The sequence below is a fragment of the Oryzias melastigma genome, linkage group LG10, assembly GCF_002922805.2.
Source record: "Oryzias melastigma strain HK-1 linkage group LG10, ASM292280v2, whole genome shotgun sequence".
Taxonomy (NCBI): Eukaryota; Metazoa; Chordata; class Actinopteri; order Beloniformes; family Adrianichthyidae; genus Oryzias; species Oryzias melastigma.
The window spans coordinates 18095932-18114973 of record NC_050521.1 but is presented as its reverse complement, the minus strand read 5'-3'; the positions used below and the strand labels follow the sequence as shown (position 1 = coordinate 18114973).

General features: G+C 39.2%; 2 protein-coding genes across 2 annotated transcripts; both read right to left on the bottom strand.

Moving 5' to 3' along the window:
* Positions 1–914: 914 nt before the first annotated feature.
* On the bottom strand, positions 915–8526 carry LOC112153720 (probable ATP-dependent RNA helicase DDX41). The gene is made up of 17 exons (XM_024284094.2): positions 7740–8526; positions 6554–6649; positions 6240–6390; positions 6082–6156; positions 5924–5984; positions 5704–5840; positions 5546–5618; positions 5319–5472; positions 4453–4589; positions 4108–4270; positions 3814–3945; positions 3668–3739; positions 2983–3079; positions 1877–2026; positions 1720–1791; positions 1415–1525; positions 915–1336 (listed from the first exon to the last, which is right to left on the bottom strand). The coding sequence occupies exons 1-17, from the start codon at positions 7764–7766 to the stop codon at positions 1200–1202; spliced, it is 1845 nt and encodes a 614-aa protein (XP_024139862.1). The 5' UTR covers positions 7767–8526; the 3' UTR covers positions 915–1199.
* Positions 8527–9127: 601 nt separating this feature from the next.
* On the bottom strand, positions 9128–18236 carry fam193b (family with sequence similarity 193 member B). Its single transcript, XM_024283923.2, has 10 exons — positions 17853–18236; positions 15497–15772; positions 14361–14544; positions 12930–13148; positions 11649–12063; positions 11385–11568; positions 11058–11291; positions 9790–10837; positions 9634–9709; positions 9128–9553 (listed from the first exon to the last, which is right to left on the bottom strand). The coding sequence occupies exons 1-10, from the start codon at positions 18009–18011 to the stop codon at positions 9457–9459; spliced, it is 2892 nt and encodes a 963-aa protein (XP_024139691.1). The 5' UTR covers positions 18012–18236; the 3' UTR covers positions 9128–9456.
* Between the last annotated feature and the right edge of the window lie 806 nt (positions 18237–19042).

Sequence of the window (19042 nt, the reverse complement as noted above, 5' to 3'; positions counted from 1 at the left end):
CTCTTCTTGTGCCGATCTCCAGCCCAGATAAAATACAAGGCGTCAAGAAGGGTATCCAGTATATAAAAAACTGCCAAACCAAATGTGTGTATCAGAAAAAGCTGATTTGCTGTGTCAAAACCACATATCATCACACTACTACTGCCGTGTTTCTCTGTTGTGTTTTGGGGATATTTTGTTTGTTCACTAAATGTTTCAGACTTTTATTTTTTTAGACATTGTCAGACAATGCAAAATAAAAAAAAGAAGAAAAAAAAAAGAGTACAATCATATTTTTTAAGCTTTTTTTTTACTTGTGTCTATCTTTAAATTTAGCATATGCTAATGTAGAACATAAGTAATGGACAGAATGTGTCATCAGGGAAACTTTTTACCGCATTTCTTAGACTAAGTCTAACTACTTCAATACTTAAGACGAGATCAGAGATTTTTAAGGAAGAGCTCAAGCAGAGGATGAATCTTTAATTAAAAGTTCATAAGAGTTAAATATAAATATAGGCTTCACAAAAAACCACTAGATGACATTTTAAGCCTCAGAACAAGAGCTGAATCGAAATTTCAATAAATATATCAGCTTTTTAGAACAGAAAAAGCTGTAAATAAAACTTACTTTTCCAAACTTCACAGCGTGAAGATACACCATCCCTTCCTTAAAAACAACATCCATATCGCCAGCAGACTTCTCTCGTGCTGCAGCAGCCGCCGCGTGGTCGAGTGGTTACGATTAGATCGTCTCTGCCTCATAAATAAGCGTCCTCAACGTCACTTTCACATTTCTCTGCACCCGTGTGCCTGACAGACCAAAATATTCATCAAGCCTAAGAAAAGAACACAGATATGTTCTGCTGCTGCTTCTTTTTTGACTCCAACTTCCCTTTGCATTATTCTACTTGTTGCAGCAACTTCCTCCTGAGCAGAGTGATGCCACACTTTTTTATTTTTCCAGACGTCACAGAAGCTCGCCAAGAATAGCAGTTTTATTTACAACGTCAAAGCTCAAAATATTTTTTTTTTACAAAAAGGCAATTACAAAATAAAACTAAATTTTGAGGAAAAAATAAAAAACAAACACCTAATCTGATATCAGGTGGTAATTAAATACACTTCCTTCTTCTCAGTGACATGACACCTCCAGCACAGACCTAACAAAGGTTTCTCACATCTGCTGGACACCGATGAGACACATGCAGAAAACGTCATTAAAAGTCCATCGAGCTATGAGCCAGGTAGTCTTTCCGCCCGATGTTGGTGACCTGCTTGGTCTGCATGGCCTCCAGCTTGGGACAGTCTGTGATACGATGGCCCAGGCCACCGCAGAACGTGCAGCCTCTCTCCCCTGTGAAGACAGCAGAGGTCAGATCAGGTTTGAGAGCACAGAATCGGTGGATAAGAGGCTTTATTATAAGATTCTCACCTCCAATGTCCAGCATGGTTTCGTCTCCCGTCTGGAGAACTTGGAGGACGGGAGGAACCCTCTGCTTGGCTTCGATTAGCAGAGCTTTCAGGTCCATCAGCACCGACTCGTCTAATCAGGAAGAGAGAAAATATGGAGTCTCTGTTAGTTTGTTGTCAATCCAGATTAACTTTTTTAACCTTTTCCTACTATTAAACTGAACTGCACTTGTGTTTACTAAATTAGAAATAGTATATAAATACATCTGTGGCTAAGTTATCTTCTCTTAAGAGTGGTTGCCGTAGAAACAGGAGATTCCTTCTTACCACAAGCTTTGTTGATGAAGGTCGTGGCGATGCCGGTCTTTCCCGATCGCCCGGTTCTTCCAATCCTGTGGACTGAACACGAGAAAGAACAAAATGAAAAATGTGAAGAAAATTAAATCAGCTTAAAGGTTTTGGAAAAGATGATAAACTCCTTTACCGTAGTTTTCGATCTCTTCCGGCATGTCATAGTTCACAACATGTTGAATAGCAGGGAAATCCAAACCTTTGGAGGCGACATCTGTAGCAACTAAAACATCTTTCTTCCCTTCTTTAAATGCTTCTATGGCTTTAGTTCTTTCTTCTTGGTCTAAAAAATAAAACAAAAAAACACAAATAAGCTGATATTACCTTATGAATGAACAATTACACTGTAGGGCGACATCTAGTGGAGGTGATTAAAAAGTGCAACCAAAAACAAAAGTGGATTTTTGTTTCTCTCGACCCACTCCAATTAAAATTGTACTTTTTCTTATAATGGAGGACATATTTAAAAAAATTAAGCTTAAAATTGAATTTCTGAGTATTTTGCTATTTAAATTAGAGAGTCAGGAAAAAAAATGCAGTCTGAAAAAGAGCTTTGTTGTTCCAATCCGCAACCCAGAGGTGAACTACTGCAGAAACTATGTTCTAGCAGGTTCTTTGAGTTTGACTAATAATGGCCAAATCATATAATAATAATAAATGCTTTTACAAGAGATCCAAAGATGATTGGCTCATCAGATCTGCAGTTATTCAATGTAAAATAACAAAATTGGGAGTCAGAGCATAAAAATATGTAAACATCTGTTTGACAATGGGTTCAATTTTCTATTAAATAGAGAATGTGTGCTTCTGAGTATTATTTTATTAAAATTGTAATGAAAATACCCTTGATAGAAATGCCACAATTTTGAAAAAAACTGCAATGGAAGCAATTTAAAAAAAAATAAAATGCACTGTAAGTAGGAAACCTGCATAGGGGGCGCCATGTGTGTCATGCAGAATTGTTGAATCCACAGTTCCTCCTTAAAATCACAAACCAAGATTTCCCTAAAATGCTTCATCTGTAGCCGCTCCCAGAGCGGCTACAGATGAAGCATTTTAGGGAAATCTTGGTTTTGTCAATCAGGGTCAAGCAGGCTCCAACTGCTTATCTGTTTTAATAATATCATGTTGTTATTTTTGCTAATGTTAGTTTGGAGCTATAAGCTTATAGAGCTATAAATAAACTCGAGGGACAATAAATAAAAACATAGTTGGACTCTATTGATCATCCCTGCAGACCTTTTCCTCCATGTATGGCCACTGCCTCCACTCCTTTCAGCAGCAGATACTCATGGATGGCGTCCACGTCCGCCTTCTTCTCAGCAAAGATGAGAACCTGTCACAACAAACAGCAACTTTAATGCTTTGCAAATAATCAACTTTCAGTTTTTCAAACATTTCCTTGAAACATTAGGTTTTTTTATGACTTTAAAAGAAGCAGAGCACTTTGATTTCTCCCCCTCTCATCCATGTCCTTGTCGGCTGTCCTTTTCCTGCTTTCTACCACTTATCAAAGCAAACGCTTGCAGTTGAATAATCAGCAGTCGCATTCTCTGAGACAGAACGCCAGTTATGATTATCAAGACGATGCTGTCAAAGCTCACACGGCCCTGAAGCAGAAAAGATCAGTGGAGCGACTGTCTTGTTTGGAAGGTGAACATGGTTGGTTTGAAACCATCCTAGTTTTCTTCAGATACTTTTTCTTAATGAAAGTGAATGAAGGATTCTGGGAAATCTCAATAACTCCAGCAGGATCGTTTGTGGTTGAGTTTTGATGTGGTGTGAGAATAAAATACGAGATTTTTCTGTGGGAATTTTTCAAATATATGTGAGTTGAAATATATAGCTTTAGTCACTAACATCTTCTACATTCTCATATTATTATACAGGAAGTTGTTGTGTGATCATATAAGGATGTACTTACAGGAGGCGGAGTTTTCTGCAGACACTCCAGAAGGTAAACCATCTTAGCTTCTTCTTTGACATATTCCACTTCCTACAAGCATTAAAACACTTAATTCATAAAGTTTTGACATAAATGAGATTAAAATTAGCCGAACAGAAACATACTTGAATGACGTCCAGGCTGGCAGCTCCGGCTCTCCCCACATTAATGGTGACCGGTTTGACCAAAGCACTCTTAGCAAAGTTCTGGATCTTCTTGGGCATAGTTGCACTGAAAAGAAGGGTTTGCCTTTGTCCCTGGAGGAAGAAAAGGAACAAAAATATTGGTTTTAGATCTTTTTTTTTTTTAATTTAAGAAGACTGTATAGCCACATAGTGGGGGGGGGGACTGAATAAAGTCATCAGTCATCTAGTCTGAGTGCAAAAATAATCCCAGCCTGAAACAAGTCAAATCTTCACCTTGAAATAAGAGAAGATGGTCCTGATGTCTTCTTCAAAGCCCATGTCAATCATCCGGTCAGCTTCATCCAGAGCCAGGTATCGACAAATGTCCAGACTGACCATCTTCTTCTGCAATAAATCCATCAGTCTTCCAGGAGTGGCAACCATCATGTGAACGCCACTGAAACATGTTTGCAATCCAAAAGTTAAATACGTGCTGATACCGCTACCTTTATATACTTTCTTGACATGACATGAACAACCTCATCAGAAAAAAAACTGTAATTTATTCATGTCGTTTTCTCTGACAGCCATTCCAAAATGAATAGTTTTCCCTAAAGAGAAATTGTCAGTCTCACTCACTGTTTAACGACCTCCATCTGCTCCTTGACAGACATTCCCCCGATGCACAGGGCAGTGCGGAGCTGGGGGGCTCCTTCCTCCTCCAGCAGCTTGCAGTAATACTCGATGATGCTGTGGGTCTGCCTCGCCAACTCTCGCTGGAGAAAATAATCGCAATACATTTTAGATCTTAAAGAGTGGGATTTTCTCACAGGATGAAAAATGTCTCATTTTCTGTCTTATGTAACTGTTAGTGTGATAAGAAAGAAAAACTACTCACATTTTGTGAAATAACTAAAACAAAATTAAAAATCTGATAAATCTCCTCAAGCAATGTTAGCTAGCTTTTGTTTTTCACTGCAATTCGTTGCATCATTTCTACATCAGGATCAACAACTCAGCCTTCAAACATAAAAAAAGCCTGATTCAACTTGAAAAACAGCTCAGTTGTGGAACTCATACATATAGAATTCTCAAAGTAAAACATGTCTTTTTAAAAAAAAGACTTTTACATAATAAGAACAATCATTTGCTTATGTCCTGCATTCCTGTAATCTGCGATAAAGTACTCGATTATTTTTATAAAAATGTCTGTTTAAACCTCCATCATTTGTCCTAATTAGCATCACATCCTTTGTGTGCTTTCAGATTTTTTTTAAGAGAGAAAAGTAAGAAAATGTGCATTTATGTCTGAGAAAAGTGGGATTTTAAAGTCTTTTTGTAAAACAGAAATATCTATGATGATGATTATATTTAGAACACAATAAATGAGGGAACACTACCTTTCTATTTCCAGTGATACCAAGTAAAGTATTGCTGTTAGAAATAAATTGGAATAAATCTATTTCCTGTTTTTGTTTTCATCATTGTTATGTATCAAGCCTTACTGAAGGACAGATGATGAGTCCATACGGTCCCTCTCTCTTGAAGAAAGGGAGCCTCTTCTCCTGCTCCAGAGCAAACATGATGATTGGCAGAGTGAACACCAGAGTCTTTCCAGATCCAGTGAAGGCAATTCCAATCATGTCTCGACCTGACAAACTACACACACACACACACGATCAGCTCATGAAAATGTAGAGAATCTGTAACAGCTTTATTTTAGCATACTTACACTGTGGGGATTCCTTGAATTTGAATGGGTGTTGGATGCACAATTCCCTTCTTTTTTAAACCTTTCAGAATTGCTGCAAAAAAAAAAGTAGTTTCAGTTCAATGTAAACCCAGATGAAACTTTATTTGGATTTTTTACGAGTGATAATAGTACGACACCTGGTGGAAACTTCATCTCTCTGAAGCTTTTGATTGGGGCCGGGATGCCATCTCCATCAACCAGGATGTGGAATTTCTTCCTGACGCGTTCATGCCTGGTTTCAGGCATATTCAGGATGTAGCGCGGCGCCTTCCAGCTGCAAAGAATATTCGGCATTCATAACTATCCAGAAGAAACAAACCGTTTAGATTCAATAATAGTCTGTGATTTGGAGCTCACCTTGTTTTAATAGGATCATCATATATGATACCTTTGGCCATTTCCTTCACAGACATCAAAGCTTATTTATGACAGATCAAGCACAAACAAATTAGTTTTGCATCTTTACATTTAAACAAGTAAATCTGAACAAAATTAAGCAAGACAGCATTACATACCTCGGCCCTCAGCGACGCTTTCGAGAATCTTCTCCTCCTCCTTTAGCTGCTTCTCTTTGGCCGACTCCTTACGAGCTGAGGAAACAAGGATTAAGCAGAATTCCAGTTGAAATAAAAAGTTGAAAATTCGATGCAGAGGTTGGGTTTTAACCACAGACCTTCAGCTTTTTCTTTTAGGTGCTGATGCTGGTCCAGCAGACTGACGTTGGAGCGCGGACCGAGACCCTCATCCTCATCCCTCTGCTCCTCCCCACTGTCCTTCTGCTCCTCGTCCACTGCTTTTCCTCGCAGCCGCAGCATCTTTTGCAGCTAAGACATTAATATTATATTAATATTTGCTTTGAATTTTATTCTCCTTCAGAACAAATTAAAGCGTTGCTAATATGGTATTACATTTATCATTCTTTATGGTTTATGATATAAGTTCCAGGAGTTTCAACAAGACAAGTGGAGTAATATTAATAATGATTACCATTTGTTGTTTTCTGATTTTGACCGGAACGTACGGAACATAATCATCATCCTCTGATCCTTCTGAACCGGAATTTTCCTCCTCTCCATGGGATCGCTGTCAAAAAAAGAAGCATGTTTGTTTTGATATAGCTGGATTTGTACTAAAAACAATATCAAAAAATGTTTGTAATACAAAAACAAGACTAAACACTCATGTCGGGAAAAGATATGATCCAAAAAAATGATCAGGCCAAATTTAGAAGTTTGTGTGTAGAACACGATGAGCATGGAAACAAGCCTAAATATTTCTTTATTTCTTAAACTGATGTATAGTTTATACTGAACTTCATAAATGCAACAGTAGTTGAGAATACACAATATTTAATTTTGAAGCACTGCAGAAAATAATAAATATAGGACGGAGACAGTTGTAGTATTTATGTTAGATGTTGGAAAGTTGGGAAAAAAATGTAGGAACTTTATACCAGAAGGGACTAAAATGAAAACTGTAAAGTATAAATGACATATATTCAAGGGTTAAGAAAGAATGGAAAATGAACAAACTTACTCCAAGCTGTGCAGGTGAGTGGTTATGAGTGGAATAGAAAGATAGACCTTAAATAATAGCAGTAATATAACCATAGAAGTACAAAATATAAGTAAAATCTTTACAATGGATTAAAAAAAAATGGACCCTTACAGGTTATCAAACAGCCTTAAAAGCCTATAAATCCCTTTTATATTGATGTTTGAAAAGTGCTTTATAAATAAAGGTTGATTTGAATACGCCAATCATCTCAATTAAAGCCAAATATTTCACTATATTAAGCATTTCACGGAACAATATTTATGCAATCGCTTTTAAGCGTAAATGCACATGATACAGGTATTAGTTTCGGTCAATTTTGTAACTGTTTTTGAAAGGTAAGAAATCTGAAAACGTAACTACTGCGTACTACTACTACCTGCTAAATATCTTGTTTACATTAAATTTTGCAAATAAATCATAATACAAAACTGTTTAAAAATGGAAACAAATAAATTACTAAGTATGCTGACTTTATACCATGATCCGGAAGAATTTTGGACAATTAAAAGTAAAAGAAAGTGCCGTTTTCCTAGCTTAAGTTGATTAGCTTGCTAGCATTAGCTAGCCTTAAGCTAGCATAAAGTCCTTAAATCAAGATTTTTAAACTCAAACTTACCTTTTTTGGACGATTTTCGGTTTCCATTTTTACTCAAATTTCCAATAAATTATATTAAGATAAAAAGACGACTAAATATAAAATAATATGGAATCAATTTCGAGGACTTGGTTAATGCGAACGTTCAGCCACCACAAACGCTGACGTCGAACGGTGCCGCAGAAGGGTCAAACTTGACTTATACGCATATTTAAATCAGTCTTGAAGTAGATTTCAAACCAGACAAATTTACAAATAACGACCACACTTTAATTTTTGCCAAAAACTGTATTGTTTTAATCTTTCTGAACGAAAGATTTTCACAGTATCAAAAGTGAATTTAAAAAAAAGAAGAAAAAAAAAAGCCAACATACACTTGGCTTTTCATTTTATAGTATAAATCTACATTCGAAACATTACGAGCTCTAGTTTAATATAACCTGAAAAAAAATCTTATATTAAAAACACAATCCCAGCACAGACTTAAACCAAAGAAAATTGTTCATCCTAGTTAAGCCGTAAGCTAAAAAACACTAGGTTGAAAAACCAAAGGTTTCTAATGTGACAGTTTTTATGAAAAAGAATAATAAAATAAACAAGACTGAGGGCTTCAGACAGCTGCATCAAGTACACCAGCATGACCGGAAACAAGAACTTACACACAAGCAAAAGTCTGAGAAACCCATGGCAAAAGGCTTAAAATGAGCCAAGAAAATGGATTTCATTATTTACAAAAGTATAAATTAAGTCAATAAAGTAAGAGCGACCGTTGGACATGGGTTTCAATGAATTGAAATTCTGAAAAAGCAGTTTGAGAAATGAAATACTCAGGGTATTAGTTTTTCCTGCACAGAAGCAAGTGTGTACCAAATGAGATTACAGCTTAAAAATTATTTCATAAAAACACCCACGGGACTGACACTGAGGAACCCTTTTCTCTCTCTCTCTCTTTTTTTTTGTCTTTGAAAGCCGTTTTCAGTGGTCCATATCATGCAGAGGGATGCATGTGCAGAAATCTTTGATTTTTTTTTTTTGCAGTGAATGCACCCTTGGACCAAATGTAGAAATTCAATTTATACACAAACAAATTAGTGTTGCTGGTATATTACTTGTTGAAAGGCATGCTTTTTTTTATAATAGTTCATAACAAGACAATGAAGCAGGTTTGCCAAGTTCAAGGTTGCCATTTCATTTGGAGAAAAAAAATAATGTAAAATCTATAGTAGTTACCGAACACAAGAACTACTTTTACAGTAAAATGAAGCCAATTGTGATCAGTGCCGCTCCGCTATAGAAGTGTTTTACTATGAAGGTCAGAGAAGTGTCGAGATGCAGAACGTAAAGCATGATGAGCACCAAACTGAACTGATTAAAAACCAGCAGTTTAACAATGTTAAAATGTCGCAGAGTTGTGATAAAAACCATTTATTTCATGTATGGTAACTGTTTACATACTACATATGTAAGCACACGGATGCAGTTGATTCAACATAAATTTTGCAAGTCTCATTGAACAGTGAACATTGCAGTAATAGCAAAAGGTATAGTTGGCCTTGAGAACGCTGTCCGGCTCGTGAGCCATAAGTCACGTTGTCAGTCGTCTGAATGGAGAGTAAAATGTCAAACCAGGGTCCCTTGGCTTTTGTAAGGAGGAGAACAAAAACTGGGAGGGTGGGGAAGGCCTCAGACCAAACGGGGCTCCACTGAAAGAGTTTTTTTTTTCTGGCACTCGTTCAAGCTATTGCGCTGCGTTGCTGGGAACCTTTTTCAGGCTGAAGTTTGACCAGTTCACTGCTACCTTCTGGCGGGTCTGCTTAGCAGAATCGAGACAAAACCTACACAAAGCAAGAAAAGAAAAAAGTTTATTGAACCCATTTGGCTCAAACATTATTCAGAAAAAATAAGTCGAGCTTACCTTTTAAAGTACTCGACTTCTCTATCAGTCTCATCCATTTCGGTGGGATCAACATCTTTTGGGAGAAAAACATCATCTAAGGAAAGGAGGAGATTTTTATTAGATTCACATTTTAGAATAAAACGGGGAAAAACACATTAGGGAATGATCTTGTACCAATAACGTTGTTGGATTTCTCTCCCTTGTTTCTGTTTTTCTTGTTTTTCCCCTTGGCTTGCTGCGGTGGAGTCCCATTTGCTGGAAAAGCGGGATGAGATTTGCTCACAGGTTCCTGGTCAGGCCGGCCGCGAGTCTCTGCGTCACCTTTCCCCTTCTGAAGAGCCAAAGGGCCGCCGTTTGTTACGTGCTTGGGGGGTCTGCTCTCCTCAACTTTTTTAGGTCCGTTTTTCGGGTTTTCTGCGGGCGGGTGAAGGTGTTTGCTCCCGGACTTGGAGCCGTTCAGTGCCGTTTCCTTCACCTCGTTGGTCGGCTGTACTTCGCTTCCACAGGGAGCTTTGTTTGGTTTGTAGGAGTTCAGCTCCGCCACAGGTTGTTCCTGCTTCTGTTGGTGCTTTTTGTTCTTCTTCGACTTCCCACCGCAGTTCCTGACTGCTGCGTTTTTCGGATCTGGGGTCTCCTCCTTTGATTTAGCCACCGCTTGGTCGGGCACCTGTGGTAAACTGTCAGATCCAGATAACGAACATCCATCTGGAGAACGAACCCTTACAAGTTTTGAAAGACCGGCGGGAGTCTGCAACCGTTGGTCGTCTTTTGAAGCAGCACCGACTCCCGATGAAGTGGTTGTGGCACTAGAGGATGAGGCAATGTTTGTGTCCTCCCACCCGTTAACCAGGTCCAGGTGACTCTTAAACGTTCCCAGGGAGAGCGGAGAGAGGTCCAGGTCAATCTGCTGCAAGTCAGAGGAACCATTGAGGTGGGAAAGTAGATGGTTTCCCTCCAGTGTGGCTGCTTTCTTTGGAAAGTCGTTGACGTCCAGGTTGAGGTCGTACATGCTGAACGAGGCTCGTATCGAGTCTTTGATGGTGTTCTTAATCTCCTCCAGTCGACTTGTGAGGAAACTGTTGACCCGTTCGAGTTCCAGCTGGGGCCAGTCGAGCAGACGGCTGGTCTCTGGGGCGTCGGAAACGGGCTCCTCGGCGAGCTCGGGCGGACCGCAGTGAGGTTCGGTGCCTGCAGCACCTGTGCTGCACTGCTGAGCTTTTTCCTGCAACACAAACGCCACAAATATGAGCGTACACGTGAGGTTTTGGAAGAAACGAGCGCGTCAGTAAACATAAAAGTTCAGACTGTGGATAGTTTTCCATCATAAAGTTCCTCAAACATATTTATGGATAAGATTTTGAGAAAAATATGTTTCCAATCTCGATATGCAGCCATTTTTTTATTATGACTAAGAAGATAAAAAAACATCCAGAATCCCTCACCTTCTTTTTCTGTTTGTGTCGAGCCCTTTTGGCAGCTTTGGCGCTGTTGACGGGTTTGGGTTCAGAACTGTTGATGAAGTCCAGCAGCTCGTCCACGTCCCTGTTGTCGATGATCCCGGCTGCCGTCAGGTCCGAGTCTTGACGCTGAGGGAGCTCCTCCTTGCGGCGGGTCAGACGCGAGCGGAGCTTCTCTCTGATCTCGGCGTAGTTTCGACTCGTCGGTGCAGCTGGAGGCTGCAACAAAAATATTCCAATAATCTGTCAATGTTTGACTGACATTTTTTTATTGTTACCACCTAAAAAAAAAACAGAAAGTGAAAAACGTACCGCATTGTGTCCAAAGAACTCGCAATAGCAGCAGTCGCAGTACTTTCCGTCCTTCTGATTGGTGGAAGAGGAGGCGCAGGAGCTTCTCTCAGAGCTGCTGTCCTCATCCTCGCCTTCATCCAGCTCAGACGAAGGGTGGCACAGCGTCCCGTTCGTCACTTTGTGTCCCTTACATACCTGATCCCTGAAAATCCAAAACACAATCTGTGATTCTCCTCAAAGACCTTTAGGCTCTCTCAAAAAACGCTTTAGATCCGTACAAACCTGCAGGCCCCAGCTGTCAGATGGCCGACATTGGAGGGAGGCACGGTTCCCTGACTGTGTCCGTTACAGGAGTGGTTGCAACCCATGAGAGACGTGCCGAGCTTGCTGTGTTGCGTGTTCACCGAGGGAATGTGGGAGTTTTTACACGGGCTGGGCTTGTGCACAGATGTGGGGCTGTCGGGGCTTGGAGAGCTGAGTTTGGCGGTGGGGCTGTGGAGGTTGGGTACAAGCGGGGAGAAGGGGGCGTGGGCTGCCATGCCGCCGCCGCCACAGGAGGAGTTTACATGGCCATGCAGTCCAGAGTTTGACTTTAGCGGCAGGAGTGAGGAATGCTGGGAAGAAAGGCCAGTGGGGCTGTTTGGAGGTACAGACAAGTCCGTGTGTTGGTGGTGGTCATTGGGATGAAAGGCTTCACCTGGACACACAACAAGAGAAGAACATCCTAATTTGGGTAAAGCAGGTGATGTTTCGTCAGAAATAATCAGAATATTAAGTACAAAATAAAAGCTAGCATAACAGACGTAACATTAGAAAAAAAAATTAGAACTACAAGTTTACATGTGAGCTGCAGTTTCCAGGAGGAACTCAAATCTTAGCTTGATTTAAAAAAAAATAATAATAATAGAACCAACTTTCTTAAATGACCTTAAAGAGTATGATCTTAATAATACACGTCATTTAAATTTGTCTAAAATCCAAATAAAAATTAAAGTTTAAAAAAAAAAAAAATTTGTCTAAAAAAAAATCAGTTTTGAGCAAAGTTGCCTTTATAAGTGGCTTTGGTTCAAAGATGTGACTCTCCTGGATTCCTCCTCACCTACAGGTACTAAAATATCCACTAATTTACACTTCAAACAAGATTATTCTAAAAATAAAAGACTATTTTTAATCCTGTCATCTGTTAAAACTTGATTTAATAGTATTTTTGTGGATCCGAGGAAGAGTGTGGGCAAAAAAAAAAAAAAAAAAAGCGTCATCATTCAGAAACCAAGCAAATGTGTTCTCTGTAGAGGACGTTTCTAAACCTAAATATCTCAGGTATGGTATCTGCAGAGGACATTTGTGGCTTTTCAGTGATCCCAAATGTGTTCTGGGAATTGTAGTTTTTCACAAAAAAAATATATATATATATTTTAACAGGCTAAAATTTCTAATCTCTGGTAGTTGGGGACAATAGTGGACAGGTTGTAGAACGGTGCATGTTATCAACTAACAATTTGAGTTTACTTGAGATCAACAAATACATAAAAAGTGTCATGCAAATCAAAACTATTAGAATACCTGGTGGAGTCGGCCGGCGACACATGGTCTTGAAGTGCTTGGGAGTGGTTTTACAAAGGTCTGCTGAGGTAGACAGGGAGTTCCCAGCAGAAGGTCCACTGGAGTTCTGGGAGGATGGATGGCTGTAGGGACAAACTTTGGGCGCTGAGGTTTTTGCAGATTTTCCGGGTGCTTCATGAAGGCCTCTTTTGTCGTGACAGGCTGATCCTGCCGTTATACCTGTGAGAGGGAAGATGGTTAAAATGAAAATATAGTAGCACCTCCAGAAAACTCACAATTACAAGGAAGCAGAAGATAATGTCATCACATTTTTAATAAATTCCGGGTCTTTTTGTTAAGGATTAAAATACTTTTAGAATTTGTTTAAATCTAGAGCAATTTGAAAACAATCCATACATTAAATTGTCATATCTACCATCAATTAATTTATCAAATCTCCACCAAATGGAATGATTTAAAAAAATAAGTAATCAAACACAACTGCAAATGTACTGAAGGTAGTATATTTCATTTTATGCTATAATGAATTGATTGATTTTTATGCAGTATTTTCATGGAATTTGATCACAGAAAAACAAGACAATGATCTGTCACGTTCCTTTAAAGCAGCACAAATTTGATTCCCTCATTCAAAAACACATATGATCATTCTTTTGGAACAAATAAAGCAACACCAGAACCACAAAAAACTGAATTAGTAATGAAAGCCCACTGAAACGTTAAGAAAAGTCCCACCTGAAGTTAAACATTCATGGAACTACAAAAGTAAAGGAGGTAAAACTACTGAACCCGTCCCATCTGGGTTGATTTATTGTCTCAATAATATCCACTGAGCTAACTCCACTCACCCGTGTACTCACTTGTTACATGTGCTACACACAGTTGGAGTTGTTTAGCTGCTTGAAAAATGAATAAAATTGCAAATGTGTACTTCTGAAATGTGTACTTCTCTCCTCCTCTATGTTAAAAGAGTGTTAGCGGTCAATAACTAATTGATTAGCTATGTGATCTACCCTGTCAGCATGCCTGCTTGAAAGATATACTCAACCTGAGGAGATCCTGCTCTCTCATCACGTTGATCAGTCATTAATTAGGTAAAAAGTGGAGAGGGTATAAGATGTTTTTGTGGTTTTGTTTATTGTGCTTGTAGTATACCTTAACAGCAATATATATATATATATTAATGTTAAATATGGACATTTTGGTGGTAAAAGTCATCATTTTCCTGCCCGCAGTAGAGGCAGTAACAATGAAGATCCCCAATTTTTTGCCATCAATTTGCTGCATCCCTTCATCTTCTAAACACTCTTTAAAAGAAAAAAGTGCTGAATTGTCAATTTAAAGAAAAATCCTTCATAAGTCAAAGCTGAAATCTGTGCAGATTTCAGAGAGGGTTTCCCCAGTGATTTCCCCGGCGCCGTGGTGGCTGACCTTGCTGTGAGTGTGAAGTGTTGTGATTGCAGTGCTCCCCTCCGTTGGCGTGGGCGGAGTTCCAGAGACCTGACAGTTTGTGGGCTGACAGGAAGGAGCTGGGGTCCCAGTCCACAGAACTCTGCTCGGGGTAACCGTTCCCGCAACTTTGGGATTTACAGGAGGAAGAATGCGACAAAGGTACCTGGAAAAATAGAAAAGAAAAAGTCAATATAGGGTGATCAACTAGATGTTTGAAGAATACCAGTTTGGAAGAAGTAGTTCCTGAGCCACATGAGGTAAAGCCTCTAATCTACCTGAATTAAGCTCCATAGGTAGAGTATAGGTTGAGTCTAATATTAATCATCAACCTGTTAAATATTTCTGAATACTTTTTTCATTCAGACACACCAGTAAAAGCCATGGAGAAAGCCAAAGCGTAACAGCAATACTTGTGGTCATGAAAGAGCAGTAAATGATGCACTTAAGACACATTATGCTGACATTACATTTCATAGAGGTCTGACACAATTAGGTCAAACTGTCATGAAGCGAGAACCCGACCAGTTGGCCAGCTCACTAATCTACCAACTCTTTTTATCATTTCTATTCTTCTAAAAATCTGTATTGATTACCGATCAGAAAATCCCTTTTAATCAGTTATAAGACAAAAGAGAGTCTTCCTGCTGCAACTGCTTTTGCACATTTCGACAGATCCCTGAAGCGGATGTCTAATATTGATGAGCTTTGGTGTGATCAATAGGTTTTCCTGAGCTCTTTCCGTTTGGCCCTAAAAACCATGTCCAGCTAAAAACCAGTTAGAGACTTATTTAGAATCAAGGGGAGAGCAAATTTCTCAACTCAAATAATTTTTCATATTTTCTCTTGTTCACTGCAATCCGAAGAGGACATATGCTTTAAAGAGTAAAAAACAAGTCAAACCAGCAGTGCATCTGTCTGTTAAAGACACTGCTGGCCGTCAGAGGAAAACTGAATCTAATGTTACAAGGACCATATAACATATACAGAAAAGTTGCCGTTCAGGTGTGACACTGACATGTTTATCAGCCACAGGGTTACCATGAAGTATTGCATTTGTGTGACAACAAACTATGTAAGGGATGCAGCGGGTCCTGGAGCTGATTGTTTAGTTTTACCTGTTGTTGCTCCTGCGTGCTCCGCTTCTCCTCCTCTTCCACACTCTTACAGCAGCTCTGACAGATCCAAAGAGGCACCTCACCCAGCAGGGACTGGGACAGGGAGGGCACTGCGTCCGCCAGCTTGCGCCCCGGCACCTCTCGCAAAAGCGCTTGGGAGAGCGCAGGCACTGCGTCGGCCAGCTTCGTCCCGTGGACCCCGGGAAGTCCGTTGACCGAGCCTGCACCCCAGTCTTTAAACTCTCGATGGCACAGGAGACAGCAGGTGTGCATGGGCTTTGTGAAGACAGAAAAGCCAATTACATTACATGCATGCAAAACTTGAAAAACTTTGCTTTTTAACAGCGAGCTGGGTGCTTATAGTGGTCCAAAGATGTAGAAACTTTCCAAAGACAGTGAGATGAGATGATGCACGTCTGTCTAGATCATTCTCATTCTTCCAAAGAACCATACATTGTTCTTAACACCAGCAAACTAGCAGCATCTGGTAACTAAAACAAAAGCTAGACGGATGTGACTTTCTCCTCCACAAAGTGTCAAAAGTTATTTATTGCAAACATCGATGCCGAGCACTATAGCAGAACCTTATAGCTGTATAAAAACAACTAAAATCTGTTATTACCAAACCTTCATGGGGTTAACACCAGCCATACATCTCTAGATTAATTAAGGTGCACATCTGTGATGTGGAAAAACCCTTCTAAAATTATGCCAACACCTAACAACAATTTGCAAGCACTCTATGAACTGTAACTGTCAAATAAGGCTGCACAATGTGAGGAAAACGTGTGATGTGCGATAAAAATGGTCAATATTACAACCACAAAATAACTTACAATACATGAAAAAATGGCAAAACAAACTACATAATTTCAATTTAAGCGCAAACGTAAAAATAACTGGGCATAAATGGGCATCTAATACAAAAAGGGTCCACTCGAATAGTAAAATAAGTAAAATTATTTGTTAAATACTGCCAAGAGATTGATTTATAATGTGTGTAAACATTTAAGTTAAACATTTATCACAGTTTTTGTGATAAGAATATCATACAGGCTGATATTGCAATGAGGATAAGTTTATATCTATTGTGCAGGGCTACTACTGACCTAATATAACATTTAGTTGACAAACAATCCTACAAATGAAGCTAGGTGACTTCAAGGGAAATATAATTGACTATTGATATTTGGGAAAACATTTTATGAAACTAAAATAGAAATGAGTTTGTCAAAATTCTTGTTTCATATTTATTTTACGCTTTGTTATCTGGAAAACTTCACCTGCACTGTTCAGTACCACATATTTATGTCTTGAGTCACACTGGTTGAATTTTAGATTAAATATCGATTTTGGATCAGTGAATCGGATCATTCAAAACGTACCAAAATAGACTATGAATCAACCCCACAAATGTATGTATATTTTGTTATAGCAGACTGTCAATGTCATTGAACGAGTCAGTGAAAGAAACTAGGAATGACTCTTTAATATTATACAAACAAATAAATAAAAACAAAGGAGATTATTGATGTGATCAGACTAAAAAATGGAAAAGGAAGAGTTGCTTCATAAGATCTCATTCAAAACGAGTGAGTTTGTGTTCAAAACAAACTACAGTCAATAAGAAATGCTGGCAACGATCAGTTGTGGCTGTAGGTCACACGTGAGAGGACACTATCTCCAATGCTTGTTTTTTTTTATTATTATTATTATTCCAGGTGTGGGGAACTATGACATATCTATTCGCCTGCCTACATTTGTAACTCAGATTTAGCTCGACATTCTTAGCAGTGAACAGTAAGCGCCAAAAACCTCAATAGTATTCCCTGAGCTAAATACGGTTCTGTAGTAAATGGCAGAATATATGTGTGGAATTCTGCAGAGGGCATTTACGACGCTTTATTGTTGTGATTTTAACTGTCTAGACAACAGCTCGGCTAGCATATGCTGGAAGAAGGCTCGTGCAGCAAGCACGTTTGCAGCACGCTAACAGTCAGCGATACATTGGCTAGCCTTGTAAGCTAACGTTAGCTGGGCGGATAAAGAGCTGTAAAGGCTGGAAATGGAACGACCTGTCCCAACCACAATGTCACCTGTCCGGGATAAGAGATGGACTGCAGCGCTGATCACGCAAATTGAGCTAATTTTGCTTGCTGTGCTTCATTATCCAGCCGCACAGCCCACCTCTTAAAGCTCTACATCGAAGTACATACAACGTTCAAGTTCCAACCAAATTCATTTGTTTTTACCTCAGTGTGTAATTAAACAATCTAATAGAGGACACTTGGATTAAGAAAAAATATGCAGACTGGTGCCTGATGTGAAAGAAAACCATTGGCTTGCATTTAGCTACCTGATTCGCTCTGGTGTTGGCCAACCTATCCAGCCCAGCATCCCCACCGCCACCGCCAGCTGCATCGCCGGGAGAGACTGAGCTCTTCGGTGCGTTCTGCGTTCCAGGCGCCAGCTCCTTCTGGGCGACCCCTTGCTGCTTACTTTTCTTCCTCGCCATGACGGTGGTGGCTACGATATGCTTTGGCCAAGTTTGCACCAGTTTTGGTTATTTTAGGAGCACACTTTCGTTTCTTCTCGGACCTCAAAACGTTCTGTCTCCTCCAGTCAAGACAACAGTCAATATGGCGGACGACTGGCACACTCGGGAGTTCAAAGGTTAAAGATACTACTGGCAGAGATGCTTCCCTTCTCAATGGGAGAGGACGTCGACGTCGTATTCAGACAATGAAGCCAATGGCCGCCATATTAAGAAAGGGCAACTACCCGCCCCTTTCTTCCCTTTACTTTAGGCTAGTTTTGGGTTCATTGCTAAACACATATTTATTCGGTGGGTTTTATACATAATATTAAATGATTGGAACCAAATGAAAATAATAATAATAAAAACACACTCGTATATATTAAATAAAGCAAATAAATATGAATAGTGTTTTGAAGTCAATAAAACCGTCAGAACGATACAATAGTAATAATAAGTTAATACAGCTAGAATACGACACGAATTATGATAATAATAATAATGTCAAAAGTAATGGAAATGTACAGGCAAATATGGTGATGTGATATATGTCCGCGTGTGGGGAAAAGTACAATAAAATAGATGCACAAATGACACAAAAGGGTCTCGAGAAGATATCTTGGGGAGGGAGGTGTAGAGGGCTTGTCTGTGACGTGTTGGCGTGACGTTCATTTACCTTCGGACATGTTGGTGTTTAGGCATAGAAATGCTGCTCCAACATGTTTATTGACAGATTTTTTCTAATATACTGTGTTATTTCTGAATCAATAAACATGTATTTTTTCGGATATCATCGTATGCGTAATTGGATTAGAACAAATACTACATACATAAATACATCATTTTGACTATAAAAAAACCTTCGAATAGTTTAAACGGGTTCTAATACTTAAAATTGTTCTAAAATCATTATATGTACCTTTATTATAATTTAATATATTAAGTATCTTCTTTTAAAGTCATGTTAGGAAGGGTTTTAGTAAAGAGCTCGGAAATTTCCGAGCTCACTA

Coding starts and splice junctions, on each gene's coding strand:
- LOC112153720 (XM_024284094.2), bottom strand. CDS start 7,766: ATGGAAACCGAAAATCGTCCAAAAAAG. Junction 3,946..4,107: donor CCATCTTCTCTTATTTCAAG/GTGAAGATTTGA, acceptor TTCTTCCTCCAG/GGACAAAGGCAAACCCTTCT. Junction 3,740..3,813: donor CCAGCCTGGACGTCATTCAA/GTATGTTTCTGT, acceptor TAATGCTTGTAG/GAAGTGGAATATGTCAAAGA.
- fam193b (XM_024283923.2), bottom strand. CDS start 18,011: ATGGCGAGGAAGAAAAGTAAGCAGCAAGGGGTCGCCCAGAAGGAGCTG. Junction 12,064..12,929: donor TCGCCGGCCGACTCCACCAG/GTATTCTAATAG, acceptor TTGTGTGTCCAG/GTGAAGCCTTTCATCCCAAT. Junction 11,569..11,648: donor CTGACAGCTGGGGCCTGCAG/GTTTGTACGGAT, acceptor TTGGATTTTCAG/GGATCAGGTATGTAAGGGAC.